Below are 18,774 nucleotides of genomic sequence, written 5' to 3' on the forward strand. Positions count from 1 at the left end.
TTGCTGTCTTCACATGCCTCATTCATATCTGATGAGATGAATCATAGGTGAGAAAAAGAACACCTCTCTCTCTCTCTCTCTCTCTCTCTCTTCATTTTAAGAATGTGAGTATGTCAAAAGCATCTGTGCTCAAATTTTGAGACATCCAAACAAATAAAAGTTTGATCAGATTACCACAAATCATCATGGCCAAGACAACAGAGCTTAATATACAGTTTGGCCCCTTACAGAGAAAGTCGGGCCCAGACCTGTCATCCGCCTGGTGACTCACCACTGGTGAGTTATTCATTTTCATTTGGAGTAGTTAATCAAGTGATTTCAAAATAAAATCTGCTAACAGGTGCATTTTCCCTTTTTCTCACGGTCCTGAGACTTGTTTTAAATCTCGCAATAACAGGTTTAGAAATAAATTGCATCACCTTGCCCTATTTTCTAAAATGTTGTATGTTTAGGCCTGTTACTGTTAAGATCATTCAGGCTACATCTACTTCTTCCTTTTATAGGCATTTTGCCAAATCGTGGTGTCAAGAAAGGGGCGAAGAGAGATACAGAGTAAAAAAAAAAAAAAAGTAATGAAGCCAGCCCAGAGGGCAAGGCGCGTGTTGGAGGGTTAAATTTCATGAGTCACGGAAGTGTTATAATTAAACGCGAGAGTTCACCCATCAGTCACACCGACTGACAGCATTATATCCCGGGTTCAAACGTCTCTTTTGCATGCATTAGGCTCAATTAATATTAAGTTTACCTTGGATTTTTTCATTTCAATTATTTCTTAAACAATGGCATAGAAGTGGCAATGCCAATAAAACACTGAGTCACATCATGTTCTTTGATTTGATCGAGAAACGTGATCACACATCTTTATTGGGTGAAATTAGTTATCTTGTTTTCTAAAATGAGGAACCAGTCATCTAAGAGTAGGGCACATGCACAAATTATGCCCCCAAATGTTTCACTTTGAGATCCAGCAACTGCATTACTATGCACTACTGTTTATGGTAACGAGTCCTGAGCTGCTGTGATCATGCGCATTGGTTGTGTGGCCGGTGCGTCTTTGGCTCTTCGCCTTTTTGAAGCGTAGCACAGCTTTGCTCTGTGGGTTCAGTGACGCGCTCTGCCCTGATCACCGGACGCCTCTGAGGATTTTAGTTGTGACTTTAATCTTGAAGATGGAGGGCTTGAAAACTTCGGACCGATTTTTTCACAATTCCTTCAGCATCAGCAGCCTGTTGTTGAGACGAGAGGGAGTGATGGGGGACCAGGAGCGTCCTTCTGAGTCCCACAAACCGCGTTCCGCACATCCAGAGAAATCCAGTCAAGAGGAAAAGTTTGACAGTGAAAAGAACTGCGAAGCGCCAAAACTGTGCATTAAAGCGGAAACCAAGCCGGTGAGTTCAAATAGAAAACGAGAAGGAAATAAGGGAGATTCAAAGAAAGGCGTTGGAGCAGAAGAAAGCGTTAAGCCTGAGAAACCTCCTTTCAGTTACAACGCGCTCATCATGATGGCTATCCGCCAGAGCCCGGAACGACGGCTCACGCTCAATGGCATCTATGAGTTTATTATGGACAATTTTCCATACTACCGCCAGAACAGACAGGGATGGCAAAATTCAATCAGGCACAACTTAAGTCTGAATAAGTGTTTCGTTAAAGTGCCACGCCACTATGATGACCCGGGTAAAGGCAACTACTGGATGCTGGACCCCTGCAGTGAGGACGTCTTCATAGGTGGCACATCAGGAAAACTCCGGCGCAGGGCCGCAGCTGGCTCCAGGACCAAGCTTGCACTAAAACGGGGTGGAGGTCGTCTGGTGTCCTCCAGCACTGCAACCAGCGTGACCTTGGCCGCAGCAGGTTCATTTTACTGGCCGGTGCCGCCGTTTCTGCCTCTCCAAACACCAGTGCGCACTCACCTTGGCGCAGGGACTTATCTGAGAGCTCACCCCCGCTTCCCAAACCACGCCACATCGGTGGTTTCACAGCGGTCCCGGTTGAGTGCAACAGGTGCTGTAGACGCAGACCGGTTCGTGCAGACGCACCAGGAGATGTCTTACATTGGACTCAGTTGCGCGCAATCCCGACGCCATCAGATTGGCACCGCCTGCACCGCTTTCTCCACATCCATCCCTGCATGCCCCCTGCCGCTGTCGGATCCGTACTCTTTTAACATGATCTCCGGACAAGCCAGCTACTTTTACTCTCACCAAATGCCTTGTGCCGCAACGTTTAGTCCGTGTCAAGAGGAGTGCGCCACTTCTAAGACATCTCCGGGACAATTTGCATCCAAGAACGGCCACTCAGACCTCGGAGGGTTCTGTAATGACTTTCGAAACTACTGCCCTCAAGTCAGTTCAAGCCCTTCGTCTTGGAATATAGAAAAATAGAGTGACCCACTATCTAAGATTTAAGACATTGTTGTAGAATTTAGATGAACAAAATTGGTAAATAAGAGGCCGGAGCATCCTACTTAATAGAGGACCTGCAGATTGGATTTTCTTGAGTTTATGAAAAGCCTGGTAGCCTAAATAAAAAATAATCCCGCAATATTTCCCCAATAATGTCTGCGTTGCAGTGAAAGATAACTAGACTGAAATAGGACATTTTTGCACTGTCCTTGTAATGTTTCATCAGAACGCGTAATGTAAAATTTGTTAGATTAACAAAAGATAGCTGATACATAAACAACATGAGTCAGGGTCTCACGTCAATTGAAATTTGAACCGGGCTTATTCTGACACACGCCGTTTCGAAAATGTGCAAAAATATATCTAGGCTAGTCTTGATTGCGCATTTGTTTTGTTTTAAAAACATCAGTGTAACGAGGAACCGGGTCAAATCATCATTTAAAAAAATATGAAACTACATTCTTGTTATAGAAACAAAGGTTTTTATTTAAGTAACTTTTCTCATGATTTGTTTTACCACATAGGCCTACATATGCACTTGCCAGAAGTAGAAATGGAAGTGGTTTGCGCGCATGCATGTCACTTGTTTGAGGCCTAATGCCATTATCTAAAATTGTCTGCAAAATACCGAAAAATGTCATTTTAAAAAAATGCAATAAAATATTAATCATTCTGTCTGAAGTTATTCATTTTCCTTCATGTTGACCGAGACATTTAAAAGCTATTCAAATGCGAAGGAGGTTCAGAATGGGTATTCATAATGAGTATTCCAGCTAACAAAAAACAATGTAATGCGATTATTTTTAGTCTTAGGAGGTGAAATCGTTTTAAAATATTTGTAGACTGTGAATAGAAAAAAATACAACGATACATATGCTGCATTTATTGTCTTTGATTTGTTAATGTTGAAACTAAAAGAAATGTCTTTACTTTTTGAATTAGCCTAGGCTACATGTAATTAAACCATAAATAATGCCCTTTAATTGTGTTTTCTTTTCACCTCATTAAGGACCTAGTCTACCGTTGTTGATTGGTTTCGTTTGTGCTGTGTCATTGAATGTTTCACTCTGGACATTTGAGCCCACACAACACGGACGTACATAGACTGATTATTTTTTAGTACAATTTGTGAGATGGCGGAGACGATGCCTCTTCACATGCTGTGATCCTCTACCTTTTTGATCAACAGTTCAATTGTGCACCTGAAGCTTTCTTGAGGAGGCATCATGTTGAAACAGTGCGCAGACGTGATGTTACTTCAACAGGTAGACATTCCAGTCCCGCTGATCTTATTGATCTGTCTTGTGTTTCACCCTGCGCTGACATCATTACCTGTTCAACTTTCCCTCACCTCTCCCTGAGATATAAATTAATAAGGAAACAGATGTATGCGGCTACAGATTAGAGCAGCTTTCTGGACGGCTGCCTCCTTCGGGACAAAAAAGTCTTTATATCAAAAGACCCCCAGCCCGTCACCCTTCCAAGCCCAGCCACATTCACAGTTGCCTGTGGTTAAAGCCGACTGGGCTGGATCAGGTAACTTCACTGTTGGCAAACTCACAGTCTAGATAAATGCGAAGATAATGTTTTATTACTTGCATGAGTAATTGTGGCCGCAGCATAGAGAGCAGAGAGCTGTGAATCAACAGGTGGTGCTAAGTGGAGTTTGGGGGCATGCGTAAGAGATACTGTTCGCTGTTAGTGTAATAAATAACCACCTTTTTTTGAGAGCTCCACAATAACCACAGATCTATAAACCCCCCCCTGCTACAGATAGCCTAATTAACATGTCACTTAACACAGACAGTTGGATGGTGCTGATATCTGTTGCTGTTGTTAATCATGTGCTGAAAGTTGCAGACATGCTTTCCATTCTCGATGGAACAGAAAGCCACTTTGTGAAATTTTGCCACCAGAATCAATATTAAGGGGAAAATATTTAAGAGACTGTACGAAAAATGAAAGGGTAAGGAGGAGTAGTCACAAAAGGGGGAGAGTGGTGGACTTTTTTTAATTTTTGATAAAAGTATACATTTTTTTGGAGAGCATGGGGAGGTTTTACAATTACTTTTACAATTTACTTTTACAATTACAGATATATGTACAATATGTAATTTAATTATTCGCTTTAGAGATTCATTGTACAAAATAAAAATAAATACAAAGGTGTCATACTCAAACCCAAGTTGCCTTTCCTGTGAGACATGTAAAAGGAAGGTGTGTTGGCCATGTGCAGGGGACGCTCCTCCATCAAAATCAGATTGTAGACCAACATGTCCATTTGCAAATCAGAATATACGGGAAACCCTAAAGAAAGCAACATATTTGGTCATAATCGTGTGAATAAAGTGCATCTAAATTAGATATATTACAGATTAGTCTGATGTTTCAGTCGTAGGTAAAACTCTGCTCTCCTAATTGGACAACTGCAAAAGTGTTTTCAGACCACTCCAAACACATGTAGGCTAATGCCCCACTGAGCTCATTTTACAAGCCCATTCTCCACAGTTTGAAGTCTATTGCTAGGTGAGCTAGATGTTGTTCATAAAGATTTAGTAGCCTACAGCTCTGGAAATCAATCCCACACACTTTCCTCTCTCAACAGTACACAGGCTGCCTTTATCCGCATCAAGTGGTTTCCACAGGTAGAGCTGCCACCCTTTGAAATAAGGTGGGTGGCTCGTACACCCACAGGCGTCTGTCTGTCTCTTGCCAGAAAGCCAATCTCTCAATGTCTCATTGCTGCTGTGTAGATAATAGCCTACATCCCAGTCTCTCTCTCTCACACACACACACACACACTTTCCCCTCATTCTTGTTGTGTTAAAGAGCAAAACAAAGACTTATCTGTTTGGGTCTGTGGTATCACTTTGGCTGCTCCCTCTGCCATCTCTTTTCCTGTGACAGAAAGGGCCTTTGTGGTTAATATACGGTATACAGCACCCTAAAACAGCACCCTCTGCATGCTTATCACCAGCCTGTAATAACCCAAATAGGTATTCAGAAAAAAAGCAGGCCCTACCTGTTAACTGTACTCTGTAAAACTATTCCTTTGCATAATTAAGATGATTGCATTCAAAATTGAGAACATACTGAAATATACTCAAAGTATCAAAAATAAAAGTAGGTTTTTCACATTATGCTGAATATGGACTTAGTCAGTGTTATTGCACAAAGGATTAGTAGGCTATATAGGCTGTCATTACTAATATTATTGTTATTATGCTATTCCATATTATATCCATATTATATTATATATCACATTATTCATATGTTATATTGCTGCATATACTCTATAATATTGTTGCTATTCCAACACTGCACCTTTTACTATGTCTCATATTTCTCACTATTTCATCTTGCGCCATCTAGCCTACTATGTTAATGTGATGCACCCTTGCTGTGTATTCTATTTAGTTGCAGCGTCTATTAATTACGCCTGAGTCAATCTATCCGCACCATCACGTCATCTTATCAAAATGCTTTTCTTATCTTCTATTTTGGTTTACGTTGGCTACCTCTTATTATTTATTGATGTTACTTTCTATACTTGAGTAAATACTAGCTGTATTTAGGCATGGTGTTTCTGTTGTGCTGCAACAATCAGAATGTCCCCGCTGGGGATCAATGAAGTATTCCTTCTTATCTTATTAACAGGGTTATGATAACTGATGGATTAAGATCAGTATTTTAATGTTGTAGTCGGTCAGGGTGGAGCTAGTCATCCTGACTGTAGGGCCACACTAAATGTTTGCTTTTTCAGCAAAATATAGGCCTATAACGCAAATGTCAAATAATTTAGTGGAGAAAATATCTGAAATACTTCTCTTTGGAATGTAGTGGAGACTACATACTGTAGGTAAATACTAGTAACCTTAACGTTGGACAGTTACAAAGTAATGAATGTACATTTTAACGGGACCGTAGTAACCCGGTAGTTATTACATTTTGAAGCGCGTACTAGTAGACCCGGAAGTAGTCCGATCCACACGAGTATTGATTGCAGATCGTTGCGGGTACGAAGGCACCCGGTGAAAACGAGCGGCACAAGATCTAAGGAGACTATTTTCATAAATCAGCAACCATGTACGTATCTCTAATTTTCAGTCAGTATTTGGGCAAGTATTTATGTTCTGTCTCGGAGCCTGAGCTTTGAATCGGAGCAGCGAAAAGCCAACGCTGAGCATGCTAAGACGGTTAGCTTTTTAGGTAGTAAGCGACAGGATCCAAGGCCGGTTAACTGGAGTTGAAATTGCTACCCTTATGTCTTTTCGTTGCTAAATACTTTCCAGCCCTGCTATGTTACATCTACGTTACTGTCACAATTCTAATAACAAGTGGAAAAACTGGTAGGCTTTGTAACGGACGTGGTTCAAAGGGAAACGTTAGCTACGAGTCCGGAGTCACACAATAGCACTGAAGCTAGCGTTAGCTAGCCAAATGGTAACGCCAAGCATTAACGTTGGAGTGTTTGAGCATGCGTTGTCTAGCATGCGATACTTTACGCTGTTACAGCTTGTAATAAAATATATAATAAATGTTGCGCTTATCGTATAGTTTTTTTATGCTATAGCCATATCCGTATCATGTGTTAGTAGACAGGTTTCCTTAGTCTGTGTATGTTTATACAATTACAAGTGTTCAGGTAACGTCAGCCTACATACCAATTTACTTTTGCCATACAGTATGGTAACTTATATATGGACCAAGTCTATAAATGTGGAGTCAGCTGGCATCAAAGATGCAATGCATCTTAAGAAAATTGCACTGTAAAAAAACTAAAATAAATACAAACTGTATTTATAATTAACATTTTAGTATTGGTATTGCTGTGTCGTTTTCAGGAGTCTCTTAACAAAGCCCAAGTCCGAGATGACCCCTGAAGAGCTCCAGAAACGAGAGGAAGAGGAGTTCAACACCGGTCCTCTGTCGGTGCTCACACAGTCCGTCAAGAACAACACTCAGGTTCTCATTAACTGTCGCAACAACAAGAAGCTGCTCGGAAGAGTCAAGGCTTTTGACAGGTACTGAGCCCGGTCTCTCACTTTTTACTTTACAGGTTTGAGTGTATACTATGAGAATAATACTTGATTCAAATCAAATAGGTTTGTAATATACCATAATTTTGTTATTACATGTAATTCAAAATGGTATGAGCCCAGACTATTTGAAATCAGGTTTTAAATAGTCTGAAATTAGTGTGAAATAAATTTTTGCACAGCATTTTTTTTTTTTTTTTTACATGTATGATGCATTTTCTTTCTACTTCATCCTCAAAATATTCTGAGTATGATGCAGACTGACACGGTTCCCTCAACAGGGAAATTGAATGCTTTCAGTCCTCTCAAACCATGTCCAATCCAAACTCTTAGCTGGCCTCACTTGTCATACATTGCTAACTTCAATCTAAGGAATACCGCTTGTTCATCAGGAGTAGTGCACGAGATTTGTTCATTGGCGTTATAGATGTCCCCTAAAATGGCCAAATAAGGCTACATGGTCTGCTTCTTGTGTGGATGAGTTTTTCATTCACAAAAATATTACTATGTTACTAAGAGTAAAAAGAAAGCTTTAACCGTTTCAGGTCCTGCTGTTGGAAATCAGTAGGCAACTGTCTAAAAAAACCTCGAAATTGTCAAACCTTTTGTGGTGCTATAAAGCAAAGCAACATTACTCATTTACCATTACGTTTGAGTTATGTATTTTATTTTATTTCAGTTCCATATTTAAACTCAAAATTAATTGAGATTAAGGTATTATAAATCTTAAATCAAACTAGTATTTTTCCACTGTGGAGAAAGGTAGATTATATGTACATGGTTTGTCAAAAAACCTCTAAATTGTCAAACCTTTGTGGTGATATAAAGCAAGCAACATTACTCATTTACCATTACATTTGAGTTATATATTTTATTTTACTTCAGTTCCATATTTAAACTCAAAATTAATGGAGATTAGGTATTATAAATCTTAAATCAAACTAGTATTTTTCCCCTGTGGAGAAAGGTAGATTATCTGTACATGGTTTGGATGACAGGTTTGAATTTTGTTTATCTAGGAAAATTCAAATTGGAAATTCTCTTAAATCACGTCATCTTATTAATTAATCTGTACAAGATTTTTGTTGTTGAATAAGCCCATTGTCTCTTCAGAGTCTCCCCCCCCCCCCAGTGATACCGTGTTTCAACGTTTACTCCTTTGCTATCATTTTAGGCACTGCAACATGGTCTTGGAGAATGTGAAGGAGATGTGGACGGAAGTTCCCAAGAGCGGGAAGGGAAAGAAGAAGTCTAAGCCAGTGAATAAGGACCGCTACATTTCTAAAATGTTTCTGAGGGGAGACTCTGTTATCATCGTGCTGAGAAATCCTCTGATCACAGGAAAATGAACTCTTTATAGGCGTCTAGCTGAATAGGTCGGAGAGCCTTTTTTTGTTGATTGATTGGAAGGTGGACTGTCATTAATCCACACCTCTTTGTCTTGTTGCTGTTTTGTCGTTGGATCACTGCAGTCACTATTGGGAAACATACATAGTGTTAAAAGGATGTCTGTACTTTTTGGAGATTTTTTGCGTTAACAGAATTCCTCTGTATTTTTCATTTTAATAATAAAAGTGATGAATAGATTCAAGCATTGTGGAGGTCCTTTTTTTGCTTTAAGCTTCCAAGTTTCTTCGTGCTTTGAAAACATTTAAGGCTAGTTTGATTAACTTTTGCTATGTAAATTCTTTTTTATCAATCTCATTCATTTTTTATTACTGAATATTTGGATATTGTATTATAGTGTTTCCATTCTTCTAACCTAAACATTTTTTATTTATTTATTATCTCATCTATTGCACACCACATCAGATGTATCACCGAAAGCTTTGGCAAAAAGTTGTTTTTACTCCATATTTTCTTGGGTATCCATGCCAGCCTACTACTCTCTCCCTCCTCCTGCTGTCACCCTTTCACTCTCCCCTGACAGCATCTTAGGTGTCGGGCTTGATTTCAGTCGGCAGCGCTCAATATGCGACAAACTGCCGTTTAAAGGCCCGCTGCATTATTGATGAGACCAGATGTGCTGACTGTCACTTCACACCCTCATCTCACTCCCATTTCAGGCTGTTCCCCTCCGCCACTCAGCCCCTCCTGACCATTTTGTTAATTGTCTTAATAGCTTAACAGAGTCTCGCCTTACTTCCCTCTAACAGTTGGCACCTAACCTCTCGCTCTTTGATGCTCTCAAATTTAGTGGTCAAGTGTACAGGATTTTGATTGTGTGAGTAAATAAGCTTGTCTGTGCATTTTATAATTTTGGGTGAGTTGAATGGCAATGATTTCTGAAAGTAGAGTTCCCATTTGGTGTAGCTGTAAGCCTTACAATTAGAAAATATATTTGTTTCAAAGCATTTTAAATTCCCTCATTAAAATCTATTCAACTATGCCTAAATGTTACTTCCTGTTAAAGTATTACCTTTGCATTTAAGGTATCATACTTTACATTACACAATGCGTTACCACTCTCACTGTTTATGATAGCGTGCCTAGGCCCTATTGATTTACAGCTCTCAGGTGAAGCCTGCTGGCTCAAAAGGAGGATTTAGCCACCAAGATAATCCACCTGAGCAATGAATTTGAAATGCAGTGAACTTTTATGACATTTCTATGACTAATGTAATGGATTCTATTGCACTCCTGCTCTAGGCAAATCTTGACTTCTACCAAAGGTTTAAGGAGATCGTGTTGCAAGGGCTGGAAAACGTAAAAGGTTTTGTGCTGCCAGCCCGAGGCGTAAGGAAACCCAGTGGACGCGTAGAGCCCTGCAGCCACCAAGAAGCACCCAAATAAGTCACCTGCTTGTTTCAATATAAAGGTAATTTAACCTAATCTTATTGCAGAGATGCTCATTTATTTTACACTTTCTATAAAAGGAAAACTACTTAACAGACCATGTTAGCTGGGTCATCTAATCTCAGGGAAAACGTGTGCTAATAAAGGACGCATTTTGAAGAAAACAGGCAGGACTAATTGAAATGTATGACTTAAAAAGTGATTCCTTTTTTAGGTGCTTTAAGTATTTTGACATTGCCTAGTTAATTTCGACCTGCTGTTTTGTGTATGAAAACATCAAAGTGGTTACCCTTGGCTTGAATGATTTGTTACTGTTATTTATTGTTATTTTTCTGGACACCACATTGCCAATGTTCTTTTCCCTTTTAAATGTTTAGGGGCATGTAGCGTCACCAGGCCCACAGTGGCTGGTTGCTAAGAGTAACATTTGACTACCTTATACAGCTGTGATGTGACCGCTATTGTTAACACATGAAAAGAAGAGAGAGCAGAGAAATATCGTAAGATTTTTTTAATTTGATGAGACACTTCATTTATTCAGCCTATTCCCCTTATGTCTTTATATTTGGTGCAAGTGTTCAACATGCTTTTAACCCAGTCTGGTTCTGCATATTGGTTTTAGGAGATGAACAAAAACATGAATTTTAGTAAAAATGAATTCTATGTGTGACAATTTATAGTAAGTTCTGATAGTCAACCAGACATGTAGAGCACTGGAGGCCTGGGGACTCTGGCTGGCAGATGCACATTTTAAATAATGTACAATAAGAAAATAATAGAAAAATATTTAAATGTGGGTTACAGTAGGGGTTCCAATCAAATTGGGATTTAAATGTGTTACATCTCTTTTTTCACTTTAACAGTTGACTGTGTTAGAGAACTGATCTCACAGAAAAGTCATATGTCCTTGATGTCCAATATCTACAAAAAGCAGCAAATGGTGTGGACTCAATAAATCTCAACTGGATACATTTACTATCAACTTAACCCCAAAATTAAGGATGCACCAATTAAAATCACCATGAAAATACAAATGCATAGAAATATTACAACAAATGAGGTGAGAGCAAGGTGCATGTCTCTGTTACACTGTTGGACTCTTGTGCTGATGCCAAATTCAGTCTATTAACGAAGAGTGATCCATTACGTCATAGTTCTTCTGACACACACAAGTGCACAGACAATGTAACAATGAAAACAGCTACAAGCCTTTGCAAAATATAGCTAAAGCCACCTAATTATGCTGAATTACAGAGACAGCCCATGGCTGGTTGCGTTGACCAACTTTCCTATCAGGTCCTGCATGTATTCAAATGTGCCTTTTTTGTTTTGCTAAAGCTGACAAGGGCTTTTCAGAAGCGTTTGCCTCAGAAGAGGAAGTTAGGTATATCAAGTTAAATGAGCAGCTGCTTGTCGGTTTGCACGGTGGCCACCAGTGGAAGCCCACGCAATGTGTAAGCTATAGGTCCTCAATAAACTTGACCTAGCTCTGCAACATTGGTTTGCAAAACATGACACATCTCAAAACAGTTCCCCTCACAGTTGCAGCATCCTTGAGGCTGGGACAAAGAACTGTCAAATACTATCTGGAGGGTCTATTTGGAGATGCTTGAGATAAAAACAACTTTAGGGACCTCATTTGTTGGGTATCATCGTGCACATTTCTCATGTTACTTCACTCATCTCAAAGACACTTCAAGAAGTCTCTTTCCCTCCAGATTTTGGGATGGGGTGAGCGATCCATGAGCAGGAAGGCAGATGTTTTATTCAGTAGGTAAGCGATAAGAGGGGGGAAGTGTGATTATGATAGCGATCGGCCATGCATCGATACTCGAGCCTCCGGGTAACGTGACACCGTGCAGCGCATCGATCGGAGCCCGGTAACCGGAGCCGCCGCAATTTGTTTTCAAGCAAAGCCACGGTCCGGGTGTCAGAGGCGCGAGGCCAGGTGGAGAGAGAAGATGAGGGGGTGGTGGGTGGGTGGAGGAAAAAGGGTATCAACTCTGTAAACACACAAACACTGCCTTCACTCATCTCTCTTTAAGTGTGAATGACATAACTGCAAGGACACGGTCAGTGACAGCCAAAACAAGAGGGATCAGGTGTATCGAGCTGCTGCAGTAGAACCAGGCCTATTTACAAACACTGCTGCTGGGGTGGCAAAGAAAGTGGGCTCAACCAGCACCAGGACTACAAATTAAATTGAAATAGTTATATTTGTACAGGTTTAATCGTTATACCTGGAGATGATATTAGTAGGCTACATAATCCATTCAGTGGCTTTTCATTAAGTCGGTGGTGATGCAGGACTAGGGTAAGGGTGTAACCAAACATTGACGATGTATCAATTCAATCCTCAACGAGCCAATATTATCAATACAAAGTGAAAATATCGACACATAACGTCATCTTTAAGATATGCTTTTTTGAATTCCCAGTTTATATTTACTCTTTTTATTAAAAGAGTAAAAAATTAATTGTCTGAAAGAGCTCAGTAAGAAAATTGACTAATCATATTTAAGTTGCTTTTTGTTAATATTTATCAATGGAACTGACCGTGTTAAATGTATCGTCTTGTATCGATCGCAGGTTCCTGAATTGAATCGAATCAAAATCCTATTGCGGCAGAGTTAGTGATATCAGTAAATATTGTATCATTGTCCAAAGAATCAATATTATATAGGATCATGATAAAACGTAAAAAGATTTACTTGCCTACTAGCGGGGCCTTAGTCCCAGGCCTGCCTTCAGTCAGGATTTTATCCATAGGTCAAGAGTCCAAATATAAATTTGTAGCTTATTTAAATATATGTTTTATTGAAATAAGATGTTTAAATCCACAATTTGTTTTATATTTTCATTAAACTTTTAATGAGATTGTAAACTACATTTTATTTCCCTAACATTATAGATCAAAGTGTTGACCTCGGCAGTTCCTTGGTGACAGTTGACAAAACAATCTCAACTCAAAGTCTACTTACACACCACCGAGGTTTCTTCCTAAAAGGAAGTTTTTCCTCGCCACTGTCGCACTAAATGCCTGCTCTTGAGGGAATTACGGGAATTGATGGGTCTTTGTAGACTTTGGTCTTTATAGAGTGTGGTTTAGACCTACTCTATCTGTAAAGTGTCCTGAGATATCTCTTGTTATGATTTGATTCTATAAATAAAATTGAATTGAATTGAATTTTCTCAAAGTTTCGGACTGCATCACATTTTCCTCATCAGCAAAGGGGGTTTGTTGCTGCTTGTTGTAGCTTCAGCCATTATCCTGAGCACTTTAAAGATTTTTCCTTCATGCTGGCTGTGGGTGGTGGAGAATACGGATTCCCTGTAATTATATCATTTTCTTCAGTGTTTGCCTAATACAGTCAAATTTGTATAAAATATTTAGACTACATAGTATCAGAATCAGGCTAAAATATTTCACTGAAGAATGTAAACTTCTTTATAGTCATGTGAATCCCCTAGACCACAGGACCTTGGTGTATTCAAACTATACGACTGAGCCATAATACCTGGATGTCATTTTTTTATGTTCATATAATATCAAAATTGACTAATAGTTGTTGCAATATTTGTTGTGATTATGTCTGAAATGTATTTAGGATACAGAAATGTATTTCTTGAGGAAAGGTGGCAGCATAATATTCTGAAGGCTATTTCTGACCTGTTATTTATCGATTGCATTCATTCAATTAAACGTTTAGTTTATTTTATCTTAAATTTGTATGCCCGATGTTACTCTTTTCCAGGGAGACTTGGCCAAGATAGACATCAGCACAAATAAAAAAAAGAACAGTTTCACACTGATTACACAACATGAGAAAATACAGGAACACAGCAGGAACTTTCCCAGTACACTGCTGTGTGAAATGTCTAACAGACGTTTGTGTTTACTAGAGGCTATTAAGGTCATGTTGCCATCTAGTGGATTATAAAAGCAATGGATCAGTTTTCCAACAGAAACCATGCTTTAGCTTGACTGATAAGCCATTTTAATTTTTATCATACAACACATTTATTGAAACTTACCAGATAATGACATCTGACATGACATGCAAGTGAATTTTGGGGCCTTTTTATTTTAATATATCACAGAAATCTGTCTGTCACATGTAGATTTTACTTTCATGTAAGTAGCACTATGCTTGTATATTAAAATCAAAACAGAAGTTTAGGTTCTGAATGCATGCTTTATTGTATTCTAGTACATTGACTCAAGTATAATACTTTACTTTATCATAATTGTATGCAACTTTATAACTTCTATTGCATTCCATTTCAGAGAGAGATATTGTACTTTTTACTTCACTGCAATTATTTGACAGCTTTAGTTACTAGATCTTTTAACAAATTAAGATTTTTGCATGCAAAAACATACTTTATAGTGTCATGTTTTCACATTAATTAAAGGTTACACGTGTACAGCTGAAACAATTGGGTCTAATTGATCAACTGATTAGTCGATTGAAAGAGAATGTGTTGGCAGCTGCTTTTTTAATCATTTAAATCATTCTCAATGCAAAACCTGTTCACGTTTTAAATGTAAGGATTTGCTGCTTTTTCTAACGATTTAAATTTTATTATTCTTACATTTAGTTATGTAACATTTTTAATACAAGACTTGTAACAGCGTTTTACAGTGTGGAATTAGTACTTTTACTTAAGTAAAGGATCGGAATCCTTTGGATACTAACTTGTATTTGCTCTATGAGGAGTTCAGGGCCTACATTTTAGGACATGTCATTTGGACTCTCTCTAAAATCCTTCTGCTTCCATTTGCTCTGCTGGCCTCCAGCCCATGGCTCTTAGTGAGCAGTTGTGTCTCGCTCCTCTCCTCAGATTTTATCCTCCTCCGGTCACATTGCTTTCCTGTCAAAAAGAGATGGAAAGATAAATAACTCCATGAACAGTAACACTCACTCTCCATGTCCATTGGGTTTCCTTGAAAATACAAAACAGTGGCTTGTTTGGAATAGCTTATACTGTTACTACTAATCCCTGTCTGGCTAACTGCTGCCAACCTCATACAGACTGACACTTTATTTCCCCCGATTTAAGTTCAGTTGTATAATTCTCTTTGTTCGTCTACCATTCAACCAGCAGTGGAGGCTGAAGCTTTCAGACGCCGCTGCCTCAGGACTATATGCTTCAACAAGTCTTGGACTCTCTGATGTAAAATGAAGGAGAAGTGCACTCTGTTTACATAACTGCCCCTCTACAAACTCACAGGGATAGAGAGATAAGTAGAGGTGTAATTCAGCCTGGTTGACTAAGCACATCCACATTTTCCAGTTTTCAGTTTCTCCATCTCACACTCACACACTTCTCTCATGTTGATAAAACCCATACCTCAACATCTATTGGAGCCACTTTGCTCAAAATGTCATGGACGCCCCCTTGCTGCAGTCCAACAAATCTTCTGCCAGCTGCGGACGGCGTTGACCGACTGACGTCATGCTTTGGAAATAAAGCTGTGGTACGGGGAGGAGCACAGGAAGAACCTGCAATTACTGCACAACTATTTGTAATTCTTTATGAGCTACTTTCTGGGAATGAGACCAAACTTTTGAGACAGTGCCAATGCAAATCATACAAACACCTCCACACAAGTTTAGGCACAAGCTCACACATGATCTGGTGTTAATATCTTCAACACTGCACACTCAGCGATGAGGCCAAAAAATTGGGTTGTATTCTTATACAGTTTGAGCTTCAGTAGAGAGCAGAGTTAACAGGGATCCGTGGCCAAAGAAAATACCAGACTAACACTTGTTCAGTGTGTGTGTGTGTGTGTGTGTGTGTGTGTGTGTGTGTGTGTGTGTGTGTGTGAGACTAAAGGCATAGTGGCTTTCTGGATGTTTACACATGCCATGCAGACGTAATGCATTCCTTTCTCATCCTCTCTTCCACTTCTGTCCCCATTAGGAAGGAGTTATTTTAGTGTGCACTATCTCGGCATCAAACTGTCCTTTCAATGTTATAAAAATTAGAAAGTATTACTTCAGGATTCAACACAGGTTACTTAAAATATTTCTGTAGTTTGATGTTGTTGCTTTTTGTCATAGTCTCTATCTTTTGGATCAACGTTTTTTTTTTGTTTCATTTATCTTTTTATTCCAGAAACATTGCTCAATAAATGTCTATAGAATAACTACTAAAGCCACAGACACTTGAAGTTACCCAGACAGCCAGTAGGGCGAGGTGTAGGGCTTGGCGTGACCCCTGGCGTGGATGAGATGCTGCCTTCAATTGCTGTTGGAAATTAAACATACCAACCACTAACAGAAAAGAGCAGTAACACTTGGCTATGTAAAAACCACTACATCTTTTTTGCAGTGTTTAACTGTAGAATGGTGAGCAAAGTGGGGTGCGGGTTTGCGTCAAATAATAAACCCACCCACCTACATTACTGAGTTACTACAGCCCCAAATCCCTGGTCTTCTGGTCAAGGCTTATTGGTTGTATATTACTTTGGGAATAAAACTAATAGACATCACACCTTTGAGGCCATAGCTACTGAACTTTGGACTTGAATACATTTCGTCCTACTTTACATATGTTTATACACTGGTTATCTATTTTATGTCTGTTGCATTTTATCAATTATTATACAGCACCATGACATCTGCCCTAAAGGCGTGCTGTATATACTTCCTTATTTACAACATTAGATGCAATAGGCTACATTGCCTAAAATACAAGAAAAGGAAGAGGAACTACCAAAGAGTAAATGGGTAATCTGGTCCTGTCAACAATACCCTTACCTTACTTTAACAGATGATGTTAAAGTATTAATGTTAAATTATTTTGTATAGTTATTGTCTGTGTCTACTTAAAGTATTCTTGTTGATTCCTGGTAGAAACATCAATGTGTAAGCAGCATTATATTGATGTAGATGGTCAAGGTAAAGCTCATTTAAACTAGGCCTATACTTTAATAGTCTGTTGGTTAGTTTAAAGGTCCCATGGCATGAACATTTCCCTTTATGAGGTCTTTTAACATTACTATGCATTCTCCCAGCCTGCCCTAAATTGATCCCCCAGTGGCTATGGCGATAGGTGCAAACCGAGCCCTGGGTATCCTGCTCTGCCTTTGAGAAAATGAAAGCTCAGATGGGCCGATCTGGACTCTTGCCCCTTATGACAGGACACAAGGGCAGGTTACCTCTCCTTTCTCTGCTTTGCCCACCTAGATAATTTGGCCCACCCATGAGAGAGAGACAGCATGGCTTTCAAAAGAGCCAAGTGGCAGTTGGTCAAGACCTCCCCCCACCCTCCTCCTCAAAAGCTACAGACTCCGAAATGGCACATACTAAGAAAAGCTTATTGTGGGACTGGCTCTAGTGGCTGTAATTCTGCACCAAGGCTGAATTTTGGAAACTTCAGATACAATATAAGGGGACCACTAAGGCCTTTATAAAAGAGACTTCAGATACAGTAGTAGGGGACCACTAATGTCTAGATAAAAGAGACTTCAGATACAGTAGTAGGGGACCACTAATGTCTAGATAAAAGAGACTTCAGATACAGTAGTAGGGGACCACTAATGTCTAGATAAAAGAGACTTCAGATATGGTAGTAGGGGACCACTAATGTCTAGATAAAAGAGACTTCAGATACAGTATTAGGGGACCACTAAATTCTATATAACAGCATCCAAAGAGCACCATGTCATTAGATTAGATTAGATTAGATAATACTTCATCCCACAGTGGGGAAATTCCTTATTACAGCAGCAGCGGCTTTCTACAGTAAAGGCAAACAAAACAAACAAGTAAAACACACAAACAAACAGGCAACCAACAGACTATAGACTGAATGTAAAGTGGCGTCAAATAAAGGTATTGTAAAGTGCGGTTGCCATAGGGCAAAAAACAATATTGCAGTGTAAGTAAGTGACGTTAAAATTAAATTGAATATGAAATATTCATAATTCATGAATGGCACCTTTAACAATGCACCATAGTCAATAAGATGTTTTGTATGTAAACTGTTTATCTTCAAAGTAAATAGCAACTACAACTCTCAAATAAATGTTAACGGAGTAAACAGTGCAATGGCCGTCTCTCTGAAATGTAGTAGCCTAGCAGAAAATGGAAATAGCAGCCCAAAGAGCACATCAAAATTGTGCTTATCTTTAGTGCTTGAGGAAATGCTTGTATTAATTTCCGCCACTGCTTATCATATTTCTAATTTCAGTCCCTGTAACTTTCGAGGAAACACTGCTTCAAAATTCGAGTTATACGAGGCTTACTTGAATGCACCATGGGATTGTAGCCTACTTTGAAGCTGGCGGGTTGGGCCAGACGCCAGTGAATTTACAGACCTAGCGACAGAGGGAGCGGAGAAAAGTCCGGCGCAGACACACGGCTCTAATCTCCAGAAACAGAGCGGTCAACCAACGCAAGTGTGAAAAGAGAAGTTCAGATTTTTGTGTAGCTCGTTTCTTCTCGGCTTCACCTTTTAAGATCGTACAAACCACTGTGGGATAGTGATTGGAGTTGACAAACCCGCTTCACTACTGTACC

At 39.3% G+C, this 18,774-nt stretch overlaps 2 protein-coding genes across 2 annotated transcripts; both read left to right on the forward strand.

Annotated features, from left to right (window-relative positions):
- The first annotated feature begins 936 nt into the window (after positions 1 to 936).
- On the forward strand, positions 937 to 3,066 carry foxg1c (forkhead box G1c). Its single transcript, XM_032512277.1, has one exon. The coding sequence runs from the start codon at positions 1,170 to 1,172 to the stop codon at positions 2,382 to 2,384; it is 1,215 nt and encodes a 404-aa protein (XP_032368168.1). The 5' UTR covers positions 937 to 1,169; the 3' UTR covers positions 2,385 to 3,066.
- Positions 3,067 to 6,303: 3,237 nt separating this feature from the next.
- On the forward strand, positions 6,304 to 8,942 carry snrpd2 (small nuclear ribonucleoprotein D2 polypeptide). The gene is made up of 3 exons (XM_032509419.1): positions 6,304 to 6,491; positions 7,250 to 7,429; positions 8,619 to 8,942. Coding segments are annotated over exons 1-3 (357 nt in total). The 5' UTR covers positions 6,304 to 6,489; the 3' UTR covers positions 8,794 to 8,942.
- The last annotated feature ends 9,832 nt before the right edge of the window (positions 8,943 to 18,774 follow it).

The sequence above is a fragment of the Etheostoma spectabile genome, chromosome 3 (genome assembly GCF_008692095.1).
Source record: "Etheostoma spectabile isolate EspeVRDwgs_2016 chromosome 3, UIUC_Espe_1.0, whole genome shotgun sequence".
NCBI classification, from domain to species: domain Eukaryota; kingdom Metazoa; phylum Chordata; class Actinopteri; order Perciformes; family Percidae; genus Etheostoma; species Etheostoma spectabile.

Coding starts and splice junctions, on each gene's coding strand:
- foxg1c (XM_032512277.1), top strand. CDS start 1,170: ATGGAGGGCTTGAAAACTTCGGACCGATTTTTTCACAATTCCTTCAGC.
- snrpd2 (XM_032509419.1), top strand. Junction 7,430..8,618: donor AGAGTCAAGGCTTTTGACAG/GTACTGAGCCCG, acceptor CTATCATTTTAG/GCACTGCAACATGGTCTTGG.